Below are 27,933 nucleotides of genomic sequence, written 5' to 3' on the forward strand. Positions count from 1 at the left end.
AGTTTCGCTTAATTTTACAAAACAGTTATATGCACATCCTGGTCGGTATGCAAATGAGGAGACTGATGACGTCACCCACTTACTATTTCTTTTGTATTTTATCGTCTGAAATATGAAATATTTTAATTTTCTCCTCAATATAGTGAAACAATTAACAATTAATTCCTCCCTGAACATGTGGAATATTAGCATTGCTTGATACTATATGGTTCAGTCAAGTTGGTCCTTATCAAATCTTTAAAAAAAATGAAATATTGTATAATTCACACAATAAAAAACAAAAGAAATAGTGATCGAGTGAGGGACCTCATCGACTGTCTCATTTGTCACTGAATTGTACATATTACTGTTTTGCCGTGCAAAAATAAGACATAACCTAGTTCTTTTTACATCCGAATTTGATGAAATTTTCAGCGTTATGCTAGTTTGATTTTTCTCTGATTATTCAAATCAATGATTTTTCTGGGGTGGACTTGACCTTTAACACAGTTTTAAAATCATCTGTGCCTTTGGAAAAAAAATAGATCAAACTAACTTGGGAAACTGGCACTGTTGCATGGGGGATGTGTCCCCAATGTTTTGAGTTCTGATATTATTAACTCTCTAGAAAGTTTGATGTTCTTCAAGTTATAGAATGTGTGCCATACTGCCATTTCACCAAAAGATCCTTTACAATTATTGTAGGGAATATTATTTTAGAGCTTAATATAGCTTCAAATTTTGTGCATTTTATTAAATATTGAGTGCAATTGTGAATATATTCGGAATATATCTCAGACCATGCAGCCTTTCAATATATTTTTGCATGAATATGAATGGTTATAATTATAGGGCCAATAATTGTTCAATTATACCTTGGAGACGTCCCTGGTGAAGGGGTGGGGGCATTTGGGCTGGATGGATGGTTAAGACCAGACTGTGCTACTGCGCGTGCGCAATGATTGTATGTGTCATCATTTTGCATTCTGCACGGTGAATGCCGGACCTCAATAGGCGTTTTCCTGCATCGAGGTATCTGCTGCTGCATGCATCCCGGCCAGCTTGCTTGTGCCCGCACCCGTACCCCGTATAGCCGTACCGTACTCGCGCCCCGAAATCGAACCAACGACCCGTAGACTTCCCTGGCGCTGGTTTTGGACCCGTTCGCAGGCTCAGCTTATCAAAATTAGGGAGACCAACACATGAAAGTAAGTTATTGTGACCAGGTATGCCATTAATTACGTTCAATTAATGCTAAACCCATGGCCAGGTTAAAATGTGTTGTGTATGATTGATTGAAAATTGAGTGTGTGAACATGGTGATGATCGAAAAAGAAGACCTCTGCCTGCTCAAGCTCAGCCAGTGTCGAAGACGCGATGCAAAAAAAATCGATTGATGGAGGCCGAAGCCAATGAATGAATTATTATTAAGCAAGCCAAGACCATACCAAAACTAAGGTCTATCCCTGGGGTGCTAGTGTGCTTTTGCTCAATTTTATTTTTTAGGCCGAAAGGAGAGCAAATGAGCAGCAAGGTGTGAGATTTTTATAATACCGTACGGTATCTAACTTGGACCAAAAGCTAGCTTCATTGTGATTGTTGGTTGTTCCGCTTAACTCGGTTGGCTCCACTCACCAAATACAGAGACCGAAGTTCTACTTGTAAGTTGTAGCTCGATCGGTGCAGGGGCTCAATAGCCATATGTTCATGTATTAAGTTTGGATAAAACAGGGAAGTGAAGTTGCGCGACAGCTTAAGTAAGTCACTGTTTTTCCCCTATTAAAGTTTTAAGTTTATTTTTCCCCGTTTTTGTGCATTTCAGGCCAAAACGAAATAAATTTTTATTTAGGCCTAGGTATGAATATGATGGTGCTGGGCGCCAAGGCCCAAGTCTGCGCACCAAACAATTTGAGTTAAGATTTAACATGAATTTATTTTTATTTCACAAAATCTTTCAGTTAATAGTGTATTAAATTTCTCATTGAAAAATGAAAGAAAATATAGGATTTTCTTGAAAAAACCTCGGGCAGTCATTTTAAGATTGAAAAAAAATGGTACCCCATGTCTGTGCACTCATTCACTTTGCACATGATTCGGGGATTTTGATGAGAAAGTCTGCATTTTTAGGCCGTCACATGAAATGCCCTAAATTCATTATTTTCCACTATTTTGAGTCAGATTTTTTTATGAATACCTGTCTATGTATGGCATGTGTAAAGTCTGTGTTCGTTGCGTATCGTCTTTTACTAGAATCATGCAGATACGTGTGTGCGCAGACAAGGGGGACTGCGCAGACTTGGGGGAACTTGCCATACATGTATATCATTTCACTTTATTCAGGCATTTCATGTGATTCACATAAAGACCGAATGGTGCGTAAAGTTAATGAGTGTGCAGACATACATGTAGGGCACCATTTCTTTGTTCAATCTGAAAATAACCAGCCAAGTCATTTTACGTGAAAATTATATATTTTTTCAAATTTTCAAGAGATTTTTAGCACACTTATTTTACATGTAGGCATAATAAAGAATAGTATCAAGTGAATTTTTTGTGGAATAAAAATGCTACATTCTGTACATGTTTATTTTTAGGTGAACAGACATGCCCCCCTTCATATTTGATTGCATGTTTGCAAATTAAAAAAAAAGTTATAGTGAACTAGTCTACCGACCAGCAACAGGCCTTATTACCAAACATGCACATTTACACATCAGAAAATAATCTCAATATCTGCCTAACTTTGCAACATACATTACAAAGAGAGTTTGAATAGAAAAGGTTATGACAAAGGGCCAAAACAAAATTTTCAAAATCTTTATTTTCTCAAAACAAAATGTGGTCAAAATAGTTGATCAGTGATTTTGTGAATTTTGCAACCTTTTCCACAACAATCAAACGTTCTGTAAAACAATACCATTTTCAAATGACCAAAATATTTCATATTCGTAGAGGGTTGAAATTGGAAGCTGATATCATCAAAAAATAAAACTGACCTCTGCAAAAATTTGCATCTTGATGTAACAGGCAGTGTTTGTGTATTCATGGAGGAAGTTTGATGAATTTTAAGAAAATATTGTGATTGATGATATGAATGAATGTACGAAAAGTAATCAGTATTACAACCGACTGATATGCGGTAACTAGCTTGAACATGATTTTCTTTTAAATTTGAAAAAAAAATTCTGTTTATGATGTTCTTGACATTCTTATGAGTGAGTGTGCCAGTAATCCTCATTAAAAAAATGAGAGTGGATGTGATGATTTTCTCGGAAACGACCTCGACAAGTCATTTTCTGAATGAACAAAGAAATGGTGCCCAATGTTTGCGCACCCATTCACTTTTCACATGATTCAGGGATTTTGATGAGACAAGCTGCATTTTTAGGCCGTTACATAAAACGCATGAAAATGATGAAATTCAATAATTTCCAACCATACTTGATTCTGCCTATTAGTGGCAGATTTGGAGTTAGTGGTCACTGTATTCTTTTATTAGAATCATGCAGAAACGTGTTGAGCAGACAAGGGGCTTTCCGATGATAATGGTACACTGTTAGAACATTTATCCTTAAAATAAAAGAAGTTCCTGCAGCAGAGTCTCAAGAACACCTGTAATCTTACCAGATTGCATAGATTATATCATGTAAAATTACAGGAAATTGGTATTTGGTGTATGGAACCTTACAAATTTCCTTAAATGAAACATCCTTTTCCCCTTTTTTCTGTTGAATTGCAGGAAAAGTCCTGTTTTATGAATTTACAGGATGATTCTATTATTGCAAAATCTTTTTTTAAATCTTTAAAATCAGGGGGGGGTAACAGTGTGCATAGACTACTTTACTACGTGTAACATCTTTTCAGAGAGTGAACTTGATGGCTCCAATACGTCAGTTGTGTGAGTGGAAAATGCTGATGTGAAGTTTAATTTTGTTGTGTTTATAGTGACTTACTATGCTGCTGCACATGATGAAAGAACAGCATGCATGTACATGTATGTGCTCACTGCTGTGTTCTACATGTACTTGTGAATTAGTCCATTGTTTCTTTCATTTGAGAGAGAAGTTAATTAGATTACATGTACATTACACAACTGATGAGTAAGAGCTCTATTTTTTCTCTCCCTCTTTCTTGTCTTTCAAAGTCTTTCCACCTACGAAGGAGCTGAGCACAGATACATTTGCCAGGAATTATAACAGAAAATTGCGAAGATGGCAGACTTAAAGAACGATTACAACAAATATGCAGACATTGATGAAGATGAGATTCTTAAGAATCTCACAGAAGAACAGCTGGAGGAGCTTGCATATGAATTAGACCCAGATGTAAGTATCAGCTAAATTCTTTTAAAATAATTTTGTATGCAATCATGTTCAAATGATTGTAAACAGAAAGACACTATCATGTCAATGATGTCATTAATTATGCTAGACAAAAATGTGCTTTAATATGAAGAATGTAGCACCAAAGTGATGATGTCACTTTTCTTGTATTTCAATTCATCATTTTTCATTTCATATCCATAATACCTGGCGATCAACTCAGGTAAATAAATGGATACCAGCAGGAAGAAATTCCTTAAAAAGCTGTTAGCTCCAGAATCTTTAGCCTACATACATGTGGATTAAGCTTCACCAGGAGTGCCTTGAGCACCTATAAACTGGGTGAATGTGCATAATAATACCATATATTATTTTATTTGGCTAGATGTTTTTTCTGTGTTATATTCAAAAGGTTTTTTATGTGGAACAATATCTCATTAAATGCTTTAAAGGGGTACTCCAGGCTGAAAGTAATATGATTTGAACAGTACAAAATTTCATTGAACTCAGACACAAATGTTTAAAGTAAATTTTCTCATGCAGGACTATGCATGTCTTCATGAATATGCAATGAGCAAGCTGATAGTGACATATCCTCATTTATTCTTTTGAAATTATATTCAAGTTTTGTCCAAGAATGAAAGAAATCAACAACTGATTGCATACATGTATATGTAAAATAATCATTGCTGCAACTTATTTGTTATAAGGGAGACATGTCATACATGCACAATGTATGAAAATATGAAAGAATTGTGATTTGAATTTCCGTGCTTGTGACATATATCGCTCGCATTACCACATTGATCAGATCATGTCCTTTACTATCACAAATCCATCAATCATTATGCATTGAATAATGTGCGAGACTGGGTTGCTGTCTAAGCAAGTCATACTTATACTGACCCCCCACCCCTCCCCCTCTAGAGATCAAGGTAACTCATTTCTTCTGGGTTATCCCTCAAGAAATAATGCTATTCCTGCAATTGGTAGATCCATTATTTGAACAATCTGGGTCTGTCTTAATGCACGGTCATGCCTTTGTTTATTACTGCATGTCTGTCTGTGGAATTGAATACAATGTACATGTAGACCTATACGTAGTCATTCTGGCATATTTATTTGCATCCTCCCATGGGCTATCTATACTTAAAGTATAATATGTATTAACTGCATTTTATCAGAACATCTATAATTGGGTAAATTCGTCAACAACAAACTAAATTTTGTGTGATATGTATATTAAAGGCAAATTGCAGGTTTTCAAGGGTCACATCAGTTATTTTGGCAGAATGATACAGAATTTTGACCAATGCTGTTTTAGGTGCATTGTTTGTATCATTTGCCCTTTGACCCCTTCACTCCTTTCTTGGCAATTTAACCTTTTTTTTTACCTAGGTCAGTTGTTCAATTTCAAATGTTCAGTTCAACTTATAATTTTGACAAAATAATATCTACATTGTAATAGTCCATTGGAAAAAAATATTAAATAAATTTATCAGCAAAACGATATTGCATATCTGGGTATACATTCATCACCTGTTGTGATTGTGAAAGCTATACATGTAATATGGCACAGACACATGTTGTCAGTATAATTGTCTCAAATGTGTCAAAAATTGTCAAGTAATGTTGCATACCACTTGTTTTCAGCTTTGAAATATTGATAATAGATTAGAGGAATTGAGTTGGTTGTTGAATAAACTCTTGAAACAAGTAAGCTTGTGTGAAAGGAGAAAAATTAAAGAAAATGATTACACATTGTAGATCTGATTCATTAAATTTATTTGAAAAACATCTATCAAACACTTATAACAAACGAGCGGTGAGGGTTGACTGTAGGGGGGGGGAGGCATTTCCCGAAAGTTGCTGGAATTACACATTCCTTTTTAGCAATATTATTTCTTAACTCATCGGTTTCAGGAACATAGTCTACTTACTGAACTTACTGAAGTCAACATGTGGCCATGTATACATTCTAAGTAAAAAATGAATAGGTTTACATACCAGAGAAAGTGAGTTCATACCATTTCAAGGCATATTCTAGTCTGAAACACATTTTATAAACTGCTAGAACACAATATGGGTGATATATATATATATATATATATATATATATATACAGTGTGTCCCAGAAAAAACGAAACCGAGATTTAGCGATCATTTATCATTACTTAATCATAAATAAAATAGACAAATGACCTACCAATTTAAAGCTTAGAATCTCCTCTTTCATCTGACATTACTTACATTATTTCTCATTCACGCATGAGTGAGCAAATACAATTTGAAGAAAGGATATCAAAAACTCATTTGGCGGGGGTATCTGGGTTTCAAAAAGAAAACCACAGTTTTGAAAAGTTCAATATCTCCTCTTTAATTTGATACCTAAATTACAGAAAATGGTCAAGAAATAACAAAGTTCTGGTCATTTGAAATGAGGTTTGAATTTCAATAATTTCATAAAATGAAGAGGTTCTCCAGGCTGGCTTTCAAACTCACTCAACACTCCGTTTTGTTGACGATCAGCCATGCATTAAATCTTTTGTCCACTATGCGAAAGCTTCTGTGGGAAACCGGTGAAAACACGTTTATCTCATGAAATTATGGAAATACAAGCCTTATTTCAAATGACCAGAACTTTTTTATTTCTTGACCATTTTCTGTAACTGAGGTACCAAATTAAAGAGCAGATTTTGAACTTTTCAGAATTGTGGTTTTCTTTTTGAAACCCAGATACCCCTCGCCAAATGAGCTTTTGGTATCCTTTCTTCAAATTGTTTTTGCTCACTCATGCGTGAATAAGAAATAAGCTAAGTAATATCAGATGAAAGAGGAGATTCTAAGCTTTAAATTGGTAGGTCATTTGTCTATTTTATTTATGATTAAGTAATGATAAATGATCGCTAAATCTCGGTTTCGTTTATTTTGGGACGCACTGTATATATATATACCCAGAAATCCCAGAATTAAAGTCGAAATGGACTACTGTCCATAGAGTGAAGATGTGCGAGACACTTTCAAATAATGTTTGGATAGTGTATTGCCATGGTAACAGTATGGGATGGCAATTGACTGGAAACATCTTGTAGAGCCAAACACTCTAGCTTTTACCTTTAATGCTCTGTGAATTACCCAATGTTGATATTTGATTTATACATGAAAACTAATACGTCATGTATTTTCTTTAATGTTTAGAATAATATGCTACCAGCATCAGAGCGTATGCGACCTCAAACTAAGAAAGCTCCCACTGGAGAATTTAGTAGACAAAAACTTCTTGATTTTCTGGAAAAGAAAGCAAAGGAAGAAAAGGATTGGGAAGAGAAAGTACCCTACAATCCAGGCCAGAAAAGAGGTAGGAGGTTGTTCTATTATTGTGTTTCATTTTGAATTACATTCTAATAAATTGTTTACAGTACTCTTTTTATATATTTTTCCCTTTTGTTTTTAGTTAGGCCTATATAGTACATTTGAATGCAACCCCCTCCCCCTATTTTATACTACAATTGAATTGTCATTTCAAATTGCCAACCAAATTATCTGATTTTCTTTTTGAACAGTGATTTGTTTTGAGAGTTGAGAGTGATAGTAATACATGTGTACATGTACACATAACAGAGCTACCAAGTCTCACGCATTATGCGTGAGACTCAAACATTTTGGACTCTTGTTCATCCCCTCAAATCTCTGTCTCACGCAACTACATGTATCACAGCCTATCCCCATATATACATTGTACACAATGTCTGTGATCTCACTCAGATTCATAGAAAATCTCACACATAGCTGGTCTTTGAACTTGGCATCTCTGACATAATTTCATTTCCATGTGAATGTATACATGCACATCATGCCTTGGAAATGATTAGTAATTGTATTTGATTAGAGAGTGTATTAAAGCTGACCCTTTTGTTGATCATATGGATGCTTCGTGGAAGATATTTATAAATTTGATGCAGTGCCAGACTGCCAAGTAGCTATGAGGTCATTAAAGATTAAGAATACCTTAGCTCTTTGACATATAAGATGTCAACTAATTTGACTTACCAAGCTCAGGTATTAATAATATAGCTTAGGTGCCTACCTAAGCTATATTATTAATACCTGTGTATGCACATGTTCATATTAGGAACTTGAATTTGATCACTTATAATGTACAGTACATGTACTGTACTTGTATGTGCATACCTGGTACTTGGTTTTCATTGCTGTACATACATGTTTATGTGATGTAAAGTATTGAGGGGCTGAGGCAGAGGGCCCATGTGTACTGTGCTGGAAATTTTCAATTACATTTACCTGTGAAAGCATGAAAGCACTTTATAATTGAGTTTATGTTATATTCCATAATGTGTAATGTTCCAAGGGCAATATTGAAAAGATACATGTAGTATTGCAGGCTTCCTGTATGGGCTTACTGAATTGGTAAAATTGATGTATTACATGTAAGTGATGTTCGAAGGTCAAGGGCAAGGAAACAGCTGAGAAATACTGGCAGGGTTTTTTTTTTCCAAATGAATATATGTTTCATGCACAGTGTACACATACTACACATAGGCTTACATGTACATATTGTCACTAGCCAAACCTTCCAAGTTTGGGTGCGCTTTAGAATATACAATGTATGTATACATAATGCAGCCTTTTCAGAACAACAGTCTGGTCGAGATTTTTAGATTTATTTATGTATTATTTTTTGCACACAATGATAACTTACACTTGTAATTATCCAAGGAATAATTTTCCTGGTGCCGCATTGCTATTTGCTCCTTTTTTTGTTACTGCTATCTATGTACACAAAATTTTCTTTGTGTAGCAGTTTTTTACATACATGTAGGTGCATGTATGTAGAGAAAATGATTGAAAGCTTTTCTCTAACAACCAGAAATGCTACTCAAAGTTTGGAAGCGAAATTTTACTCTGTAAACCAGTAAAAGTTCATTAGATACATGTAGCATGGACATTGCTGGGCCAAGTGGCCACATACATGTAGATACCATTTAGCTCAGATTATTTCAAAGGTTACTGAAAAGTGATCTGTAAAATAAATATACAAACACCTACATGTATGTACAGTGATCCACATCACATCCAGGTATTTGTGCCTTTCAGGCTTTCAATTCCATTAAATGTGTGTTTGCATACTTGGCAAATGTCATAAATTGTGACTTGTGTCACTGTCATACAACTGCACACTGTACAAGATCTACTGGCCAACATCATGCCAGTATTGTGTACAGTAGATGCATTGCCCTGGTAGATGTTTCTGACTCATGCTGGTTCTTGTGTTTGTGTAGATACATGCCAGAGAATGATTGTCATGACTGTCCTAGCATACCTGTACAGTAGTCTGTGCTCACGTCATCACGTCAGAATGGGTGCATGGAGAATGTTAGTGTTTACAAAAGGGCAATCTGGATTATAAGATAAAATGGCACCTGGTTAGGTACATGTACAGTAATTGATAAACTATAGAATTAATGGTATACTGCAATTCAATGAGACTATTTCCATGTCGTTGTTCATCAGGTACCAATTTATGTACATCTCAATAGTCATTTTATTTTGATACTGTTTGTATGATCAGCCGGGCAATCCAAACAAAAGTTGACGTTTTCCAAAAAAATATATTTGCTCTGTTTCAAATCTGGATTAATTTTTTTCTATCAAAACTCATATGGAATTTCATTATACAAAAGCTAGGGGAACATAATTAGCCACAATTTTTTTTCTTACATGTCTCCTTACAGGAAAATCCGAACCATACAAGAAATTCTATACATGGGATTACATGTATATTGTTTTGTATACTTAATTTCAATTTAACAGAAAACCATTGCTTGTTTTGTAAAATTTTCTTTTGGATAATCTGAAGGTCATCATTTTATATCATATCAAGCAAAAATTGTAAAATATTTTTTGAAAGTTCATTTTACGTTGCCTGTCTGTGGATATTTATGACGTCACTCTGTAGCTGTCACTCCGTAACCGGGTATGGGTTTATGTTTTAAGTCGTGATTAATGAAATAATACACAATTTTTTTTATGAAATGCAGCATATTAAAGCTATCTAAACAACATAGAATCAAATCAATAAACCAAAATTGCGATAGCAATTTACATGTAAAGTTCAAAGTGTTTGAGCAATACATACATGTACGTTTTCTCCTCAATACATGTCCATTTTGCATCACTCGTAACCATATTTATGAATATTGATATCTCATTAATTCAGTGGATCAAAATGAATGCTATTATTTTGAGAAGTGTGTTTCAGTAACTACATGTACTGTCAGGTACCATTTCTTTGCAAATAACTATTCAAATATGGGTAATTTTTTGTTTGAATGCAAAAATTTGTTTTGTCACTCTGTTACCTTGGAACTGCCCAGTCCATGAATTTTGCATTATCTGTATAATATCAAGGTTACTCTGGAATGAAATAAATCCTTATCCATCTGTGTACATGTACAATGTACATAGGCCTGCATACATGTTCAATGTGCACACATGTACATGTACATGTAGATGTACATGTAGTCATCTCTTTGGCAAGACAGTGTATGATGGGGGTCCCCAAGTCTGCGCACCTACATGTATAAACGATTTGAGACTTGTGAGTTAAGATCAATTTTTTTCATTTCACAAAATCTTTCAGATAATAATGTTCCTTAATAGTGTGGGTATACCAAATATCTCATAAAAAATATGAAAGAAATTTAGGATTTTCTTGGAAAAAAACCTTGGGCACTCATTTTCAGATTGAAAAAAAAATGGTACCCCATGTTTGTGCACCCATTCACTTTGCTCATGATTCTGGGATTTTGATGAGAAAGGCTGTATTTTGAGACCGTCACATGGCCCAATTCATTATTTTTCCACCATTTTGAATCAGATTTTTTAATGAATATCTGTCAATCAGTGTATTGCATGTGTAAAGTTTATGTTCTTTGAGTATCTTTTTGTATTAGAATTGCGCAGATTCGCATGTGTGCAGACAAGGGGGGCTGTGCAGATTTGTTGGAACTTGCCGTAAATAAATATTTTACTGACATAGTTTTTCACATTTGATGGTGTTCATGATAGGCCTACATGTACTTCAATACTTTTCTACTTTTTTTGTTTGTCTCTTTATTTAAAAATTGCCATTCTAAGTCAGGTTCTCAATGATTAGCCATTTCATAACAGTTCTACAATCTACATGCCATGTTAAAAAAAATGAGAACTTGTAATAAATTCATTCAATTTTCTCAAATCTGATGATACATGTATGAGAAGTGTATGTATGTACATTTATTTAGACATTTCATTAGAGCAACAAAAAAAAAGAGAAAATCTCATTGTGTTTAATTTGAGGAACAATTTTGAAAACAATTTACAGTCATGTACATGTAAGTTTTGTGATAATCATTGATAAAAGATGGATTTATATAGCAAGATTTACCAGGGGATACAATGTACATTGTACATGTATGTTGTGTCAGTGACTAAACTGTTATTATCTCGCTTTTGCTTGAGGTGACATTCAATTTCAACACTCGGTGAGTTCATGAAATTAATCCTACCAGAATCTTTTCATAAAACCTGGATTGATTGCAGCATGATGTGAATAGATTTTTTGCTGAAGGAAAACACACCATAGCTTTGATTTGAACACACAGAAAGACGTACATGTAACTTCTGAACCATAAGACCACAATGTGTATCCAAAAAGTACAGATGTGCAAGTGTTTCTTTGGTAAAAACTTGTACAGCATAAACTGAACTTTTAATATTTCTTGTTGATTTAAAGGTAAAGTGTATCAGAAGAAGGAGGATAAAAAGAAAGATGATGAAAAGACCAATGGGAACAAAAAACAAGAAGAATGGGAGGATGAATTAGAGGGTGCTACAGAAGAAGACCTTGTAGAATTAGCAGGTAAGAACATCTTTCATATGAAAACAATGATTTGTGCACCAGCTGCATTCATCATCTTTAGGGGCTTGTAGATCGACCACATTTTTCCCCCCGAAGACACATAAACTAGTACAGGCCACACCCAAATTTACAAGTGAGAATTGAAAAATTAAAGAAATATTCGGCTGAAAGATGAATTCCAAGGGGAAAGAAGAATATCAGTAGATCTATAAGTTGGTTCCCAGTAAAATTGAAGTCTTTTAACTTGAATAAGAAACACAGTGAATAATTCATGGTGTTGACCTTGACTATACTGGGGTTGACTAATCTCTGGGGAATATGCAAATGAGTAGCATTACAATAAGGGCACAATTAGTACACCTGTATGTATTTGAAATGTAAGGAAAGGCTACCAAAATGTATCTGGCGGGTTGGATCTGAATTTCATTAATAATAATGATAATAACTAGCATTTAGTACGCTCTCCATATAGTTAACTATATCACAGCATTTACAAACGAGTTTAAAACAAGAGTACATAATAATTACAATAAAAATACATTCAAAAGAAATTAATCGGAAAAGAGGTATGTTTTTAGAAGTTTCTTGAATTGATCTGAAGACTTTGATGATTTAATGAAAGTAGGTATGTTGTTCCATTCTTTAGAAGCAGTAACACTAAATGTGAATCACCTGTTTTTGTACGAGAAACTCAAGAAACTCAAATGTCTTGAAAGTTTGATGTTCTTTTATATTGATACCAGATGCAGACATATTGCTGAGCTCTGTCACATCATATCTGAACAAGCTTTTATTTGTTATGGTTTGGTATTTAATTTCAGGTATTCTGGGGTTACACAGTATGCTTGATCAAGAACAATATGCAGCATCTCAACGAAGTGTATTAGGCGATGAAAAAATTGTAGGACTTGATGGGGAGAGAATGAAATTTTCAGGTAAGTATAAAATTATTATCAAGTTACATTATTATTATCAAGAATACAGACACCACTCCCCCCCCCTCCCTCCCAGAAAAAATCATAATCATAAGAATACATGTAATACCCCTTTCATAAACCCAATTACTATGAATTAGGCGGCTAATAGCAGCATAATTTAGTCGTAAAATTGGAGGAGGACAAGAGTTATCCGCATTACTCTGATGCTGCTATTATCCGCATAATAGCGGCATCGGGATAAGATTTTGAGTTTATGAACGCATTTCCAAATAATGCGGATAATTGCCATGGTGCGGTCACAAGGTCACCCTTTTCCAACACAACCGCATCGGAGGGGGCGTGTCCAGTTGTCATGGCGATTATCCGCCTTTTTCAGGACGGGCGCTCGTAAAAATAATGCGGCTTATTTTCGGAGTTTATGAACGCAATTTTTATTGAATTATCCGCATTACTCTTAGGCGGCTAATTGGAGGATAGGTTTATGAAAAGGTATAAGACTATGAGAAGAAGATGATCTGAGTGTTATTCTACTTAATGTTTTGACATGAACAATGTACCGAAGTGAAATGTCGGGTGGAAGTTCTGTTTTCTTTTTTTTAAACTATTCAACACCATGAAAATGGGCCCTTCTATTTCTGTCACTATTGCTCAAATTACATGAAATTGCTTGTATTACAGTTATCTCTTATGTGAAGATATTTAAAGGTTATTTTTCTATCTTCCCTTTTTCAACTGATCAGCTGTCACAAAAGCTAGCCTTCCCAAAGATTTTGCAATGGAACCCCCTAACACAACAGATGTTGAAGGCTCAATCAAGAAGCTGAAGGCAAATGATAAAGAACTCAAAAATCTTAATCTCAATAACATCAAGGTAAGATTTCATAATCTCAGTCAGTGCTGAAAAACAGACTTGTATTTGAGCAACTTTATATAATCATGCATGCACGTGTATTGTGGAATTATGTACATGGAATATTATCAGAGATGCCAACCCTCCCGATTTCATCGGGAGGCTCCAAAAAATTCATTCTAACTCCCGCCCTTACGATTACCATCCTTATCCTCCCGAAATTACGATTTTTTTGAATTGATCAAATTGGATTGGAAGGACATGTATCGTCTGCTAACTTTAGCATGTAGTAACTCCATTACGTTCGCTGCTACTAAATTCTGTGTGTTAAAGGTAGACAAATAAGGAGCAGCGAAAAGCTGGTGCATGTGATATGCCCAACGGGAATCCACTGTGCACCAGGCCGGTAGGCCCGGCTAGCTTCGCGAGGCGTGTGCGCTCGCGGCCACTGGATTTGTCGAGTCATGCGGTGGAATATCGGTGTGTGATTTTGGCGTATTGATGGGTTGATATTGACACGAAATGGCAGAAAATCAACAAAAGAAGACCAAGAAATGGTCTCAGAAGTATAAGACTGAATACAGTCTCCAGTACCTGTGTATTACCTGTGTACTTGGAATTTACCATGCATTTTGCGCAACTTGCAGCGTGGAATTTTCAGTTGAGTACGGAGGTCGTGATGATATTCGGAAGCACCGTTCGGGAGCCGGAGCAAACGGCATAGGCCTACGGACATTACGAAGACAAGATCTTCGAGCTCCACTAGTACCCTGTTGACTTTATTTCACCAAGCAAGGGACCAGCGCTGAGCTTTTCTTTACTGGATTTATAGTGGAACATAACCTACCTATAGCCGATAGTGATAATTCCTCCTTATTAATTATTATTGTTGAACAGGTACTTCTTTTGTCCTTTCATTTTTTTTACATGTAAGAATGCATATTTGATATTTTTTATGTTAAAAAAGTGGGAACAATTTTTATTTGAAAACATGTGAAATGCCCCAAAATAAGGGTCAGATTGCACCAGAGAGCATCTAGAAACCCAGAGCTTCCAGGGCCCTAAGGCGGGCCCTGGACCCAGCTGCAAGGGTCGAGCGCTCCGCACTCGAGATGTGCGCTACGCGCACATACAGTCAGACCGCAGGTCCCTATGCTAATGAGCAAAAAGGCCAGATTCATCCAAATCATCTCGTGGCTGAATCCTCCTCCTTGCAAAATCTCGTGATTCGTGAGATTTTCTTTCTCTAAGAATTTACCTGTTTTAATCTCAAGTTAAATGAAATATTATTGCACCATCAGATAGAGTAAATGTTACTCTTTCATATTGGTCATTTATTTTGTATACAATATTTTGTTAAATAAGTAAATTTCTGGCCTGAAAGTGTGCCTCAAAACTGAATTTTCTTCCTCTGTTTTCTTTTGCAAATTGTGCAAAACTTTTTATTTTGAGCCTCAATGATATATATATCACCATAAAGCTGAACTTCTGTACTTTCTCACAATGCCACTCTTGATATGCGGCACCTTTTAATCGGGTCAAGATCACACTTTTCCCACCAAGGTACAAGACGAGATTTCTGAAATTTTGTACTTGCATGAAATCCAGAGTCCTGATTGGCTGGATAAGGTTCACAGAACAACAGGCGCGGGGTATTTGAGGAGATTACCACATGGGAAGTGTGACCTTCCCATGAACCCAGACACTGGAACTGGTGGAATTTGCCACTGGGTGGTCTCTTTGACCAATCAGAGTGCAGTATTCTTGTTTTCAAACTGCTTTATGTACTTGGCAAATGAAAAGTGTGATCTTGACCCGATTAAACCAATTCTTATTTTGAAACCTATATCATTTCAAAGCATACATATTCAGCTTTATCATGATATAAAAATCATTTGGGCTCAAACATAAATAAAGTGTGAAAATAGCAGCTTTTGTCAGGTGAAAATATTTATTTTGTAGCATATTTTAGATCAAAATTTTAACCTATATTACAAAATCTTTGAATAAATCCAAACACATGACCTGAAAGAATGATTCTTCTTCTTTACAATGGTACCAAATTCATGAAATTCGATGCACAATTAGAGCAGCAATGACCAAATGAAAAGAGGTGTTTTGGTCCGCATCAAGCTCATTAAATATGCAAAACAACTCAAGTCATGAATATCACTTGGATGAAAGAAGCCACTTTCTTGGGACCTGCAGTCTGACTGCATAATTTGGTGGCAGTTGCAAATCCTCCCTAATTCTGATTTCCAAAAGTTGGCATCTCTGTATTATCTTCACATTGAATTATTACATGTACATGTTTATGCAGTCATTTGTTGCAACAACTTTGATAGAAATTCAGTAGTGCAAATTTACACTGCTAGTCTGCTATTGCTACAGGCATTGTTTTTTAGTGATTGGAATTTCTCATATTTTTGGAGATCTTAAACAGGCATACCTGCAATAAATAAAGATGGCACATGTTCACGTACGTACAATAGTTGTTTCTATAAACTGTTATTGTTGAGTTCACTCATGGGGGTCACAACAAACTTGAATGTCTCTTCTCTGGTAAACAAAATGATAATGGATAAGTGAACAATGTGGGTTGAGTTCAAGATAAGGTTACAGTCTGATTGAATGCATTCGCTTGTAAACAGGAAGATGTTGAGGTTGTGATCTTGTTATAGGAAGGATATTATCAGTGGAATTACAGCCTGCATGCATGGTTAACTGTTGTTCTCTGTATGAAGACAATTTAAAATGCTCTTTAAAATTGTGAATTAATGTAAATTAATGATAGATTAGAAAAGAGCTCAGGTGTCTGTTGATTTTAAATGGTAACCCTACTTAATTGATGTGAATGAGTTAAAGACCTACCCACCAACTCTCATTAATTCTGTCAGGACCCCTCCAGACAGGACAAATACTTGCAATATTTTGCATTCAGTTCTCCATTTTTGTGTACCAACTGCTCATGTTTACAGTGTATTTTTTTTTATTTTTAAATGATAGACCCTCATTAGCCTGCATGTGAGTTCAAAGGGCATATGATTCAATGGAGTTGTGATGGTCTACATTGTAATTATTTAAACTGTACTTGCTTTATGTAGTAGTCCTTCATATACATGTACAAGTACTAGGGAACTGCATGATACAGTTCTTATCAATGCTGTACAAACAATATAGTACATGGATGAGGCCCAGAGAGGTAATCCTTTCTGTCACTGGAGTGAATGCCCTGAAAAGTTTAATGTATTGATAATGCTTTGGAGATCAACCTCCTGAGAAGTAGGATCCATGTTAGAACTTTCTAGTTGTGTTTATTGTAAACCATTGTCCTTGAGAGAACAATACACATGATTGATACTCTTGAATGAATGCTCTCTGTCTGAATTACATGAAGCAAGGATTAATAATGATTGTAGATTACTTGTATCTCTAATTTTGTATCCTTGATGAGTGCAAATAGCATATAATCACCAACCAGTGTGGGGATTGTTGTGATTTTGGCTTTATTTTGTTCATTTTGGCTCATGGAGTTCATTTAGGGTTTACCTGTACATGTTTGTCCAATTACAGTTTATACGATGGATGAAATATTGAAATGTGCCCTTTAATATGCTCTTTCCAAGTGTACAATGGCTGGGGTTGATGTTAGGTTTATTTTAGTGTGGGTATATACATGTAATGACAATGTTTTCTTTTTTAATACATGTATTCATCAAAGCAATTACTGTTATAGATGACCTTTATGAGCTATAGAGCAAAAATACAAGGAATGTTTAACAGACTACATGGAATGGTTGTTTATTTACTTGCTTCAGTCATTCACACACACACTGTCTCACCCATGCCCCCTCCTCTTTCTCTTTCTCCCCCCCCCCCCCCCATTCCCATTTCACTCTATCTTTTAAAATTGTTTGATACATTGTATTTAATCGAAGTTCATAGTTATGTTTTGAAAATTCCTTTAACTCAAAGCTGTCATTGTAATTAATTTCTCCCAGCCATAAACATTTGGATATGGTTTTCTGTCTGTGGTATTAAACACAAACGTTCTTTGAACTTTTGTATTTGTTATTCATGCACCCACTTTAATTCTATCCATGATCTCTGTGGGCTCTCAATTCAGGAGATAACATTCAATATTGACATTTTTGACGAACTCATCTTTTCAAATTCACTTTGGAAGTCTGGATAAACATACATGTGTATGTACAAACATGTAAAAAGTAAATGTGTAACATGTATGTACATGTACTTGGAAAAGAGTCAATACAGTTTGTAATCTCAGACTTCCTACTTGATTATATATTATCCCACTGATTATTGTCATAATCAGGCACCTGATGAAGTAGTCTACTGTACTCCCCCCCCCCCCCTCTTCACCTTGTACATGAACTTGTATAGTATTCAAATGTAGATGGACAGATCAAACAGAAATACTGATATGCTTTGAAAATGTGCCTTTACTTCAATTTTGGATAGCAATGTGTTATCAGATGGATGGTACAGTCTGTATTTCTAAAGTTTGTCCATTATTGCTCAATAGATAGTTCTCATAGTCATTGTAAGATTTAAAAAATCAATATATTCTTCACTAAAAGAATGTGGTATTATGAACAGATGTGAAATTGATCAAAATTATTATCAAAAGTGCAGTGTTTTCACAGTATTCCAATGATCATACTACTTCCGTAAATATAATAGAGTTTGGTCCTGTTACAATGCACCGTAAATGCACATACCGTGAATGATCATGGATGATGTCGATTTCCCTTGATTGTATCTACATGTGCTGCATGACCACATATTATGTCCATGTTTCTCAGAATGTTAATTGTACAAAGAAACAGAGTCTTGTTATCTCTACCAACAGGAAATCAAACTGGATGTTATCAAGGAAATATTTGCTGCAGCAGGAGACAACACAGTACTTGAATCCCTCAGCATGGCTAGCACTGGTTTAGCAGATAAAGCAGCAGCAGTAAGTTGATCTCTTAGAAAAAAAAATTGTGACTGCTCCAGCTAGGTGAAATCAAGACATTGTCATGGAAAATAAAGAAAGTGTCAGTTATTTTCATTGAAAAGTAATGTATTTGGCTTGAGCTTGAAAAAGGCTACAAAGTACAGGTTTCTTATATATTCATCAATAGAGAAAACTGTTGCAAACCCTCTTGGGTTTTTTTTTGGGGGGGATTTTAACGTGGGGCGTGTTTATGCTTCCACTTTTCAGGCCAGAATCAACATTTTCATATGTGATTTATAGTCCAAAACATGGTTGCATCCACGCATTGTAAAAGTGCAGTACGTGTCCATGTGTACAGTAAAACATCAATCAAAGTTCATTCGGTGGTTAGCATGAGATTAATGACGGATGGATTTCCTTCCATTCTCAGATGGCTGCTGAGGTAATCAAGAAGAATTCAACATTGAAGTCAATGAACTTGGAATCAAATTTCATCACCAGTGAAGGCATGAGTATACTCTGCAAAGCTCTGGCTAACAACACATCATTGACTGAATTCAGAGTAGCAAATCAGGTAGGACTGTTGGGTAGTTATGAGATTGTTCCCCCAAAAAATTGATTATCATTGTAGCAGATGATAAAAACTATTCCAATTTGGGATTTTCATGTGTATAGATCCAAATACATTAATCCATTACTATTTAATCCTCCTTGGTGTGGTTGTTATTATGATTTGCGTTTATTAGCTGAATGTAATTTATTTGAGATTATGAATATGGGTTATTGTGATGTTAATCCCGAACTTCAAACAAGAACTATGAGGGGAAAATGAGGAAATGGCTACAAAAAGTACAATTCATAATTTTTTCGATTGGAAAGATTATTTCTTTATGGAATGTATTCTTCAATATAATAACAGATTAGTGCAAAAATGTTAACCTCTCACAATTTCCATTGATAAGGTATCAATATATCATCTTAGCTTTTTTATCATGTCTGAATTTGTGACAGTATGACAATATTTTTTTAGATTTATATGTCAATTAGTTGTATATTTGGCTATTTACATTGATTCATATTGAATTTGCCATGCAGTTAACCTTGTAAAGAAGAATAGAATAAATAAGCAATTAAGCATGTCCATTTAATAGGTTATATCCGTTCACCACTGATGAATTTCCATAGTATTTATTATGTCTGGTGAGATCAATTACATGAAGCGTGACATATTTAGACAGATTTCACCTTGAGTGAGGTCAACTGAAATGCTCAAATTGAAAAGATTTAGAATTTCATACCAAATAATTTTTCAAGTCATGTTGGTCATGTTAATAGTTGAATTTGTTTGGACTATATATCATATATACATGTATATATAAAATAGTTTAAGCTGATATAAAAAGAAGATCACTACATGTAATGTTACTTTTGAAATATACTATTCATGGAACAAAGAAATTTAAAAACAAAAAATCCCCAACCAAGTTGTTTTAATCTCACACAACTTTTGAAACCTAATTTGTGATGACCAGCTGGACAATTCCAAGTGACACAGCAGACCTAAACTAGCTAAGAACATGATTTTCATGTACAAATCCAATGCTCAATTTGATTATTCCAAAATTCACAAGTGTAATTTTGTTTTTACTCTTACCTAAAAACAATTCTGTGTTTATGATTTACTAGAGTAGTTTCGCTGATCATCTCTAAAAAAAATACAAAAAGGCAAAGAAAATGCATTTCTTATGCTATATTTTCAAAGCATAATTGCTGTAGAGCCAGAAAAGTATGAAGATCAACATTTAGCAGTCATGAGCTTTATTTCAAGATTTACAGCCAAATCTTAATTTAATGCATGAACGAGTCACAGTCACTTCATTTCAACACAATTGAAGTCAACATCTTATTTGTACTTTATTTTTCTCATATATGTATATCTCATTGATATTTTTCAGAGATCAATGATAGGCAGTAAAGGAGAACAGGAATATGCCATCATGTTGGAGAAGAAAAACAAGACTCTTCTAAAACTTGGTTTGGCCTTTGAGCATGCAGGACCTAGGTCAATGGCACAAGATGCTCTCATGAGAAACAATGAAGCAGGTAAGATGAAGAGAACAGTAATATAAAAAAAAGAAATTTTTAGGTATGCGGCAGGTAAAAATTCTTGGGGTGCTGAGATTTGGCCAAATAGTGCAGGAAATTCATTGAATATTGTCTTGAAAAAATAGTACAATGATTTCTGTAAAATGAATAGTTTAAGTGGCTTCATCTTGGGGGGTCCAATTTCTTGAAAAGCCTCATCAGTAGACTTATGGATGGAGAAGAACAAGACAATTACATGTATTCGTGAAAATAAATCAATAAAAGAAAGTAATAAAGAAAAAATAGTTTCAGGTTAAGTTTCTTCTCTATGAAATGAAATGAAAAAAACTACGTAATTTTGTTTTATAGTTTATTTGGAAATTTGCATGTTTTCCCCCAAGCTGACCTAACACTTTTCTTAAAGTGCACACTTTAATATTTTAAATGCATGATTTCCGAAATATAATTTCAGGCAAATGGTTGGTTATGGAGAATTGGGTTATATTAGCTTTTGATGGTAACCCTTTAAGGTAATATCTCCCTCCACCTAGGTTAATGCCTAAAGTTCCCCTAGCCTCAATCTTGACCCTAGATATAGGTCAACTGTTCAACTTTTGAGCCAAATCCTTTAGGGTAATCCCTTGATGAAATGAAAGACGGGGAAATCGTCACTAGAGGAAATCTCACATCTCTAAAAAGAAAGATGAAAAATGATGATCGAACGAAGTGACAAATGAGGTCAGTCACAAGTAGAGAATAAGTGTAGAATCTTCCTGTTGTCATAAGGGATATTCAGAATCCTTTCTAGGTCAACACCTTTGTTGTATTGTTAACATTATACACAATACACACCTGTAATGGTTGGTAAACAAAACACTCTGTTCAGCTGTCTCAGGCCTGTTGGATCTAAAGTTGAAACTAGATATCAGCTCTGTACATACAGAATGATAGGTGAAAAAAGTGTCTGGAATCAGTATCTTGTAGTGCCATGGCATTTTCAAATTATCAAAATTATGATGAGCAGACTGGATGTTGAATAAATTCATCATGCACTTTTAATACTTTGAATTCCAATCAAGGGACTATTTTGAGTGATTTTCTAATTCATGAAAATTAAATTAAGCACATATTTTAGATCATCGTGCATTTCACTTTGGATCTATGTGTTTTTGTACGTGTATTGCATGTATTGTCCCAAATACTTAAATCTGTCAGTTTAATGTGTTGATTGTAAAGGACAAAATATTGAAATTCAGTTATCTTTCTTTTTTTGTTACATTTCCTTTGTTATATTAATCATGATTAGAAAAAGGTGAATTCTCTTGTCCTATTCATGAAAACCCTCCTCCCGTTTTTATGCAGATGTAATTTCCAATTTATTGATGTGCCACTCCTTTGAAAAGAAATGAAAAACACACCCACATAACATCAGCATTCTCTCTGCTGATCTCACAAAGTTAATCATGCTACAGTACATGCACTTGTCGTATGAGGCAGAGAAAGTATGCATTATTAGGTACACAGGTGTGTACATATAAAGTGTGCATTTCTCTTTGTGTCAAGCAGAGTGTTTCCTTTTGCAGTCACTGTATCCAGAAAAGAAAGTGTATCTTTGTGTGCCCCACCTCACAAAATGTCAACATCGTTCAGGAGTAGGCAAATATCAAGGGGTTGACAATCAGAGAAAGTCTTATCTAAAAAAAAAAAAAAAAACAGCCTGTGATTTTGAGAAAAGTGATGCCATGGAAATTTAAATGTGGGGAATTGTTATTTTACAGTGAAGGCAATAGGTAGTAGAATTTAAATAATCTGGATGTGTTCCTGATTAAGGAAACAAGTCAAAAGATGTAACAACATTATTCAGTTCTCCAGCAAGCCTTCAACATTTTTGTTGAATGATTACATGTATTTGGTACCCAAAGCTCAAAATGGTCAAAAGTGAGTTCTGTCCTTCTGTTTGTCAGACCCTTGATTTCACTTCAGAGAGTGGAATTCATATTGACAGAAATGCTCTGATTTAAGAAGGAAGATACAATAATGAGGTTACTTCTTTGGAATGAAGAAGTTTATAATCCGGAATGCTAATTATCACATTGGTATTATATTTGACAAGGACCAATAATCCAGAATAATTCATGAAGTTAGAATGAAGCACAGTGAACTATGCATTTGACCATCCCACCAAAAGAAGTAAAAGCTTTTTAGCAGCTGGGGAGCGTTTTATCAAAGGACTTGTCAGACGTTTTATCTGACGAGTCTTGGTTCATCCAGCAGTTACCATAGGAACTGTGCTTTTCAGCCAATCAAAATCAAGGAAACTTGTCGGAGCCTAGACAAAGATGTTGATGAAATATGCTTCCCTGGAATATCATACATGCATCTGACCCCCAATATGTTATAAATTACCATTAGTTATTTGAATGTGAGTGGCAGGCATATACTTCCAATTAAGAACAAAATATTTTCCTGTATCCAGTTGTGTAATTGTTATTTTCCTTCTAAGACCTTGCTTTATATACAAAAACTTAAAGTAAAAAAACCCTTATTTTGATGATTGGAAATGGTATAAAATAAAGCATAAAAATAAGTTATTGAATATACCATTCTTATTTTCTGATTTTTTTTATTCATTTTCTGAAACTATATTAAAAATCAGAGCCAATATTTGAGAATGCTGTACAGATTTTTGTAATGGTTGTTTCAATTTCCTCATTATTGTTCCAAAGGTTTTATTTTCCTTTAAAGGTCAAGTCCACCCGAGAAAAGTGTTACTTTTATAAATAGAGAAAAATCAAATTAGCAAAATGCTAAAAATTTCTTCAAAGTCGGATGTAAAATAAGAAAGTTATGACACTTTGAAGTTTTGCTTATTTTTCACAAATCTGTGATATGCACAACTCAAATGAGAAAGTTGATGTCCCTCACTATTTCTTGTTTTTTATTGTTTGAATTATACAATATTTCATTTCTTATAGATTTGACAATAACTGACTTGTATGAATCATATAGCATTAAACTATGCTCATTTCACATGTTAAGGGAGGAATTAATCGTTGTTTCGCTTGATAATGAGGAGAAAAATAGAATATTCCCTATTTCATATAATAAAATACAAAAGAAATTGTCAGTGAATGACGTCATTAGTCTTTTCATTTGCATACCCACCATGATGTGCATATAACAGTTTTGTGAAATTAAGCAAAATTTTAAAATGTTGTAACTTTCTGAATTTACATTCGATTTTGATGAAATTTTCAGTGTTATGCTTGTTGGAGTTTCCTCCTATTATTCAAATTAACTTTTTGTTGTGATGGACTTGTCCTTTAAAGAGAAATAAAACATTTGGAACAAAAAAGCTTGTGTGAAAGCAGACAAATCAAAGAAACAGATCTACGAAAGTGTGAGAAAAATCAGACAAATAATGAGAAAGTTTTGAGCATTTTAATATTGCGATGATTAATGCCATGGAGATCCTCTAATTGGCAATGCAATAAAGATGTGTGATGTCACTTGTGAACAACTCTCCCATTACTTTTCTATGTATTTCACTTAAACTGTCTCTGTTATCACATCCACCAGTAGATCATGCATTCTTTCTACAGGAGGGCATGTAATACAGATTTTCAAAGAATACATTATGGATAAAGAGTTTTATCACCATAAGAAAGTACAAAATGAGACCTTTTGGGAGTATTTCATAGTCCATCAAAGGGAAAGTTGTTCACATGTGACATCACACATCTTTGTTGCATTGCCAATGGGAGGATCCCCATAGCATTAGTGATCGCCATATTCAAATGCTCATATCTTTCTCATTATTTGTCCGATTTATCTGAAACTTTCTTTGTTCTTTGATTTTTCTGTTTCCACACAAGCCCACTTGTTCCAAAGTTTCATTTCCCTTTAAATATTAAACCATTTCTCGTCAAATTGTATTTTGGTATAAGAAGTATTGCATATTTTCAAAACTACATGTAAGAGAAGTACTTTGAAATGTAAGCGAATGTTAAAGAACAAGACATAACATTTAAACATCATGAATTCTTCTAATAGCTGTTTTAAAAAATATCTTTAACTTGCATTTAACAGTTGATTCAATTTTGGTTGTTTCGGATTATTTTAGTATCTAGAGACAAACTTATACATCAACATGATTTTAATGTTTAATACATACACTGAAGGCCTATATTTAACATCTCTATTTTTGTTTTATTTTTACTCTTTTTGCAGTGCGTACACAGAAATCAGGGAAGAAGTGAAACTGGTTATAACATGTGTTAACATGTCACAATCTCAAAGTGACTTCCTCTGCTATAAATGTAGACTTCATCTCATAGAACTCTTACTCAAAACTCAGTTCCTTTCACTTGTGTTTGTGTGTTGGGTGGAGGGATTTTCTCCTGCTGGACAACATCTTCTGGATATTTGCAGTTAATCTGTTATGAAACCAATGGAGATCAATGGAAACCTGTAAATACACTCTTTAAGGTGCCCATGTATATGAAATATTCTTGAAGTGATGATTCTGAATCTCCATTTTTTTTCTAGCTTCAGCAAAATAAAAAAGATAAGTTTGATTATATCTAATACTTCCTTTACTTGTATTTTTTTGCTATCAGTTTGAAATTTACCAGTAGACGTCATGTTCAAGTATTTTGGTCAAATCCAGAGTTAGGTTTGCCGTATCTTTTTATTTCGGAATTAAAATTGCATTTTTTTTTTTGGATAAATATGTTTGTTGATTTGTTATTTTGTTTGTATTCATAAGAATTAAATAGTTGATGAAATTAGCCATTTTGTTTTTAAATGTAATGGTAAAATTGTGTTTCCATCATTTCATTGTCCAATGAAATCTAATTGTAGATAAAGTACACACAAACACACCCTTACAGTTCCTATCACAGGCAGCCTATCAATAAACATCTGTGAAATATGTTTTATATGTTGAAAGGGAACACTTGCAAACAAGAATATTCCCATATATCTTGACCAAGAATCACTTCATGTAACACTTTATTAGGTACTTAGATTCAATAATGTTTCATTTTGGGGACATTTTTTCCCTATCGAAGTAAAATCTTTCCCAGGGAAGGTTACAAATTCAAGGTGCACTAATGAGGGAAGGGCATGGCAGGTGTTTTTTTTATATTCCAATCAAGCATCTTAAATGGATTTTTTTTGTAGTTATGAGTTATGAGGCAAGCCCAGGGAATAGACCAAGTGTACATGCAGTACTACTTTGTACAATAAAAGAATCAGAAGTGATACAGACAGCAACATTGTGACAATATTTTTAGAAGCAGAAATATTAATATGTAACGAATAATCTTTGAAGGTCGTTTTGAGCTTGTTCATGGCCTGATCCTTGACTGAGAGTATATTTGTTACTGCTGTATACATGGACATGCATGCGAACTTTGTTGTGCCTGTAACAAAAGGTTTAGTGCTTGATCTTACCATTGATTTATATGTTTGATTGCACATGATGATCAATGCAATCAGGCATAAAACTCAGCCCTAAGATCAATCGCTAAGCTTTGTGTAACCTAGTACTGGTTTGTTTTCCACAGGCTTGCTGTTTTGATAAAAGTGCAATTACTATAAGATGCTATGTTATTCTGAAGTGTTAAGAGAGTTGCTTCTGCACCATTTTGTACATCCTTATCCTGGAATTAATTTATTGAGTACCAATACGTAAATCAGGTCTTGATAATTGCCTGTTTTTTTATTTGTCGTAATTTTAAAATCATTGGGCCCATTGTGTATAGGACAAGTAATGGATGTGATTTGAAAATAATGTAATAGTGTAGGTCAATATTTTTTTAGTTACTGAAATATTACTTTTAAAGTAGCAGTGGTTCTTTACTATCACTTTAAGTTAATATCTTAATGTAGTGAGATCAGATTTGTATGGTGCTGCCATGCTAGTATGATTATATGAAGAACGTATTAGAGCATTTTATACAAATTTGCCCATGATCAAATTATTTGATCAGATTTTATAACATGCAAAATGAAATAAAGGAGGCAATTTTGCTTTTTATTTTTATCCTTGCCGTGCCAACCCAATTTTCAATTATGTGATATCCAAGTATAATCATACATGTATTTATCAGATCTATTAATCTTTATCCCACCTAGGTATCTTGTGGGAATCTATCTCTACTTAAAAAGATTAGAGAAAACAGAAATACATACTATTGCTTTGTGTCAATATACCCATTTGAGAAACTTTGTACTACTTATAAAAGCCATGATATATTGGACATCGTGATAAGTAAAAACAGTATAGATGAAAAAGGGAAAGTTACTTCAACTTGCAAACTGTATTCATTATATTCATTAAATGGTGATTATTTAACACTAGATGATATTCAATTGAGAGGCTTTAAGAACTAGGTATATAGATTTTGTAGAGTGATTTATTGTATTTTTAATCAGCATTTTAGGTATAGATGAGTGGCGTAGCACTATAAATATTAGCATTTCCCATAAGTCCATATTTTGCTTTCTATCATGCAAAATTACATGAAAATCATTTCAAACAGATTTTTATTTTTTATTTAGTTCAAAGTATAGTAAAAGGTATTGTAAATAAACAATGGTCATTCATCAATATTGCAAGAGTTGTATTTGTTTAAAAAGATGGATTCTAGAGCAGGCATTTGCCTCAATGGTGATTATATACCAGCATTGTACAGGTTCATTGACAGTTTACCCATAACCTATGTCACTGTACAAAATAAATAAGAATGGGATAATTCTGTAGTCGCAATCATTTTCAAAGATAATTCTGTAGTCGCAATCATTTTCAAAGGCAACACCCCTATTAGAGCAACTGCTTTCATAATATCTAGAAATAACACCATGAATGA

At 34.3% G+C, this 27,933-nt stretch overlaps 1 protein-coding gene across 1 annotated transcript; it reads left to right on the plus strand.

The window, feature by feature from the left end:
* The first annotated feature begins 945 nt into the window (after nt 1–945).
* LOC121411110 (tropomodulin-1-like) lies at nt 946–27,896 on the plus strand. The gene is made up of 10 exons (XM_041603636.1): nt 946–1,187; nt 4,124–4,304; nt 7,500–7,659; nt 12,097–12,222; nt 13,044–13,157; nt 13,901–14,031; nt 18,884–18,991; nt 19,404–19,547; nt 20,929–21,076; nt 25,289–27,896. The coding sequence occupies exons 2-10, from the start codon at nt 4,191–4,193 to the stop codon at nt 25,315–25,317; spliced, it is 1,074 nt and encodes a 357-aa protein (XP_041459570.1). The 5' UTR covers nt 946–1,187; nt 4,124–4,190; the 3' UTR covers nt 25,318–27,896.
* Nucleotides 27,897–27,933: the final 37 nt, after the last annotated feature.

Source organism: Lytechinus variegatus, chromosome 3 (assembly GCF_018143015.1).
Source record: "Lytechinus variegatus isolate NC3 chromosome 3, Lvar_3.0, whole genome shotgun sequence".
Classification (NCBI taxonomy): domain Eukaryota; kingdom Metazoa; phylum Echinodermata; class Echinoidea; order Temnopleuroida; family Toxopneustidae; genus Lytechinus; species Lytechinus variegatus.

What these genes read in the sequence shown, in the direction of transcription:
- LOC121411110 (XM_041603636.1), top strand. Translation starts at nt 4,191, where the DNA reads ATGGCAGACTTAAAGAACGATTACAACAAATATGCAGACATTGATGAA. An exon ending in CAATCCAGGCCAGAAAAGAG is followed by an intron (nt 7,660 to 12,096) that starts GTAGGAGGTTGT and finishes GTTGATTTAAAG; the next exon opens with GTAAAGTGTATCAGAAGAAG. An exon ending in GGAGAGAATGAAATTTTCAG is followed by an intron (nt 13,158 to 13,900) that starts GTAAGTATAAAA and finishes TCAACTGATCAG; the next exon opens with CTGTCACAAAAGCTAGCCTT.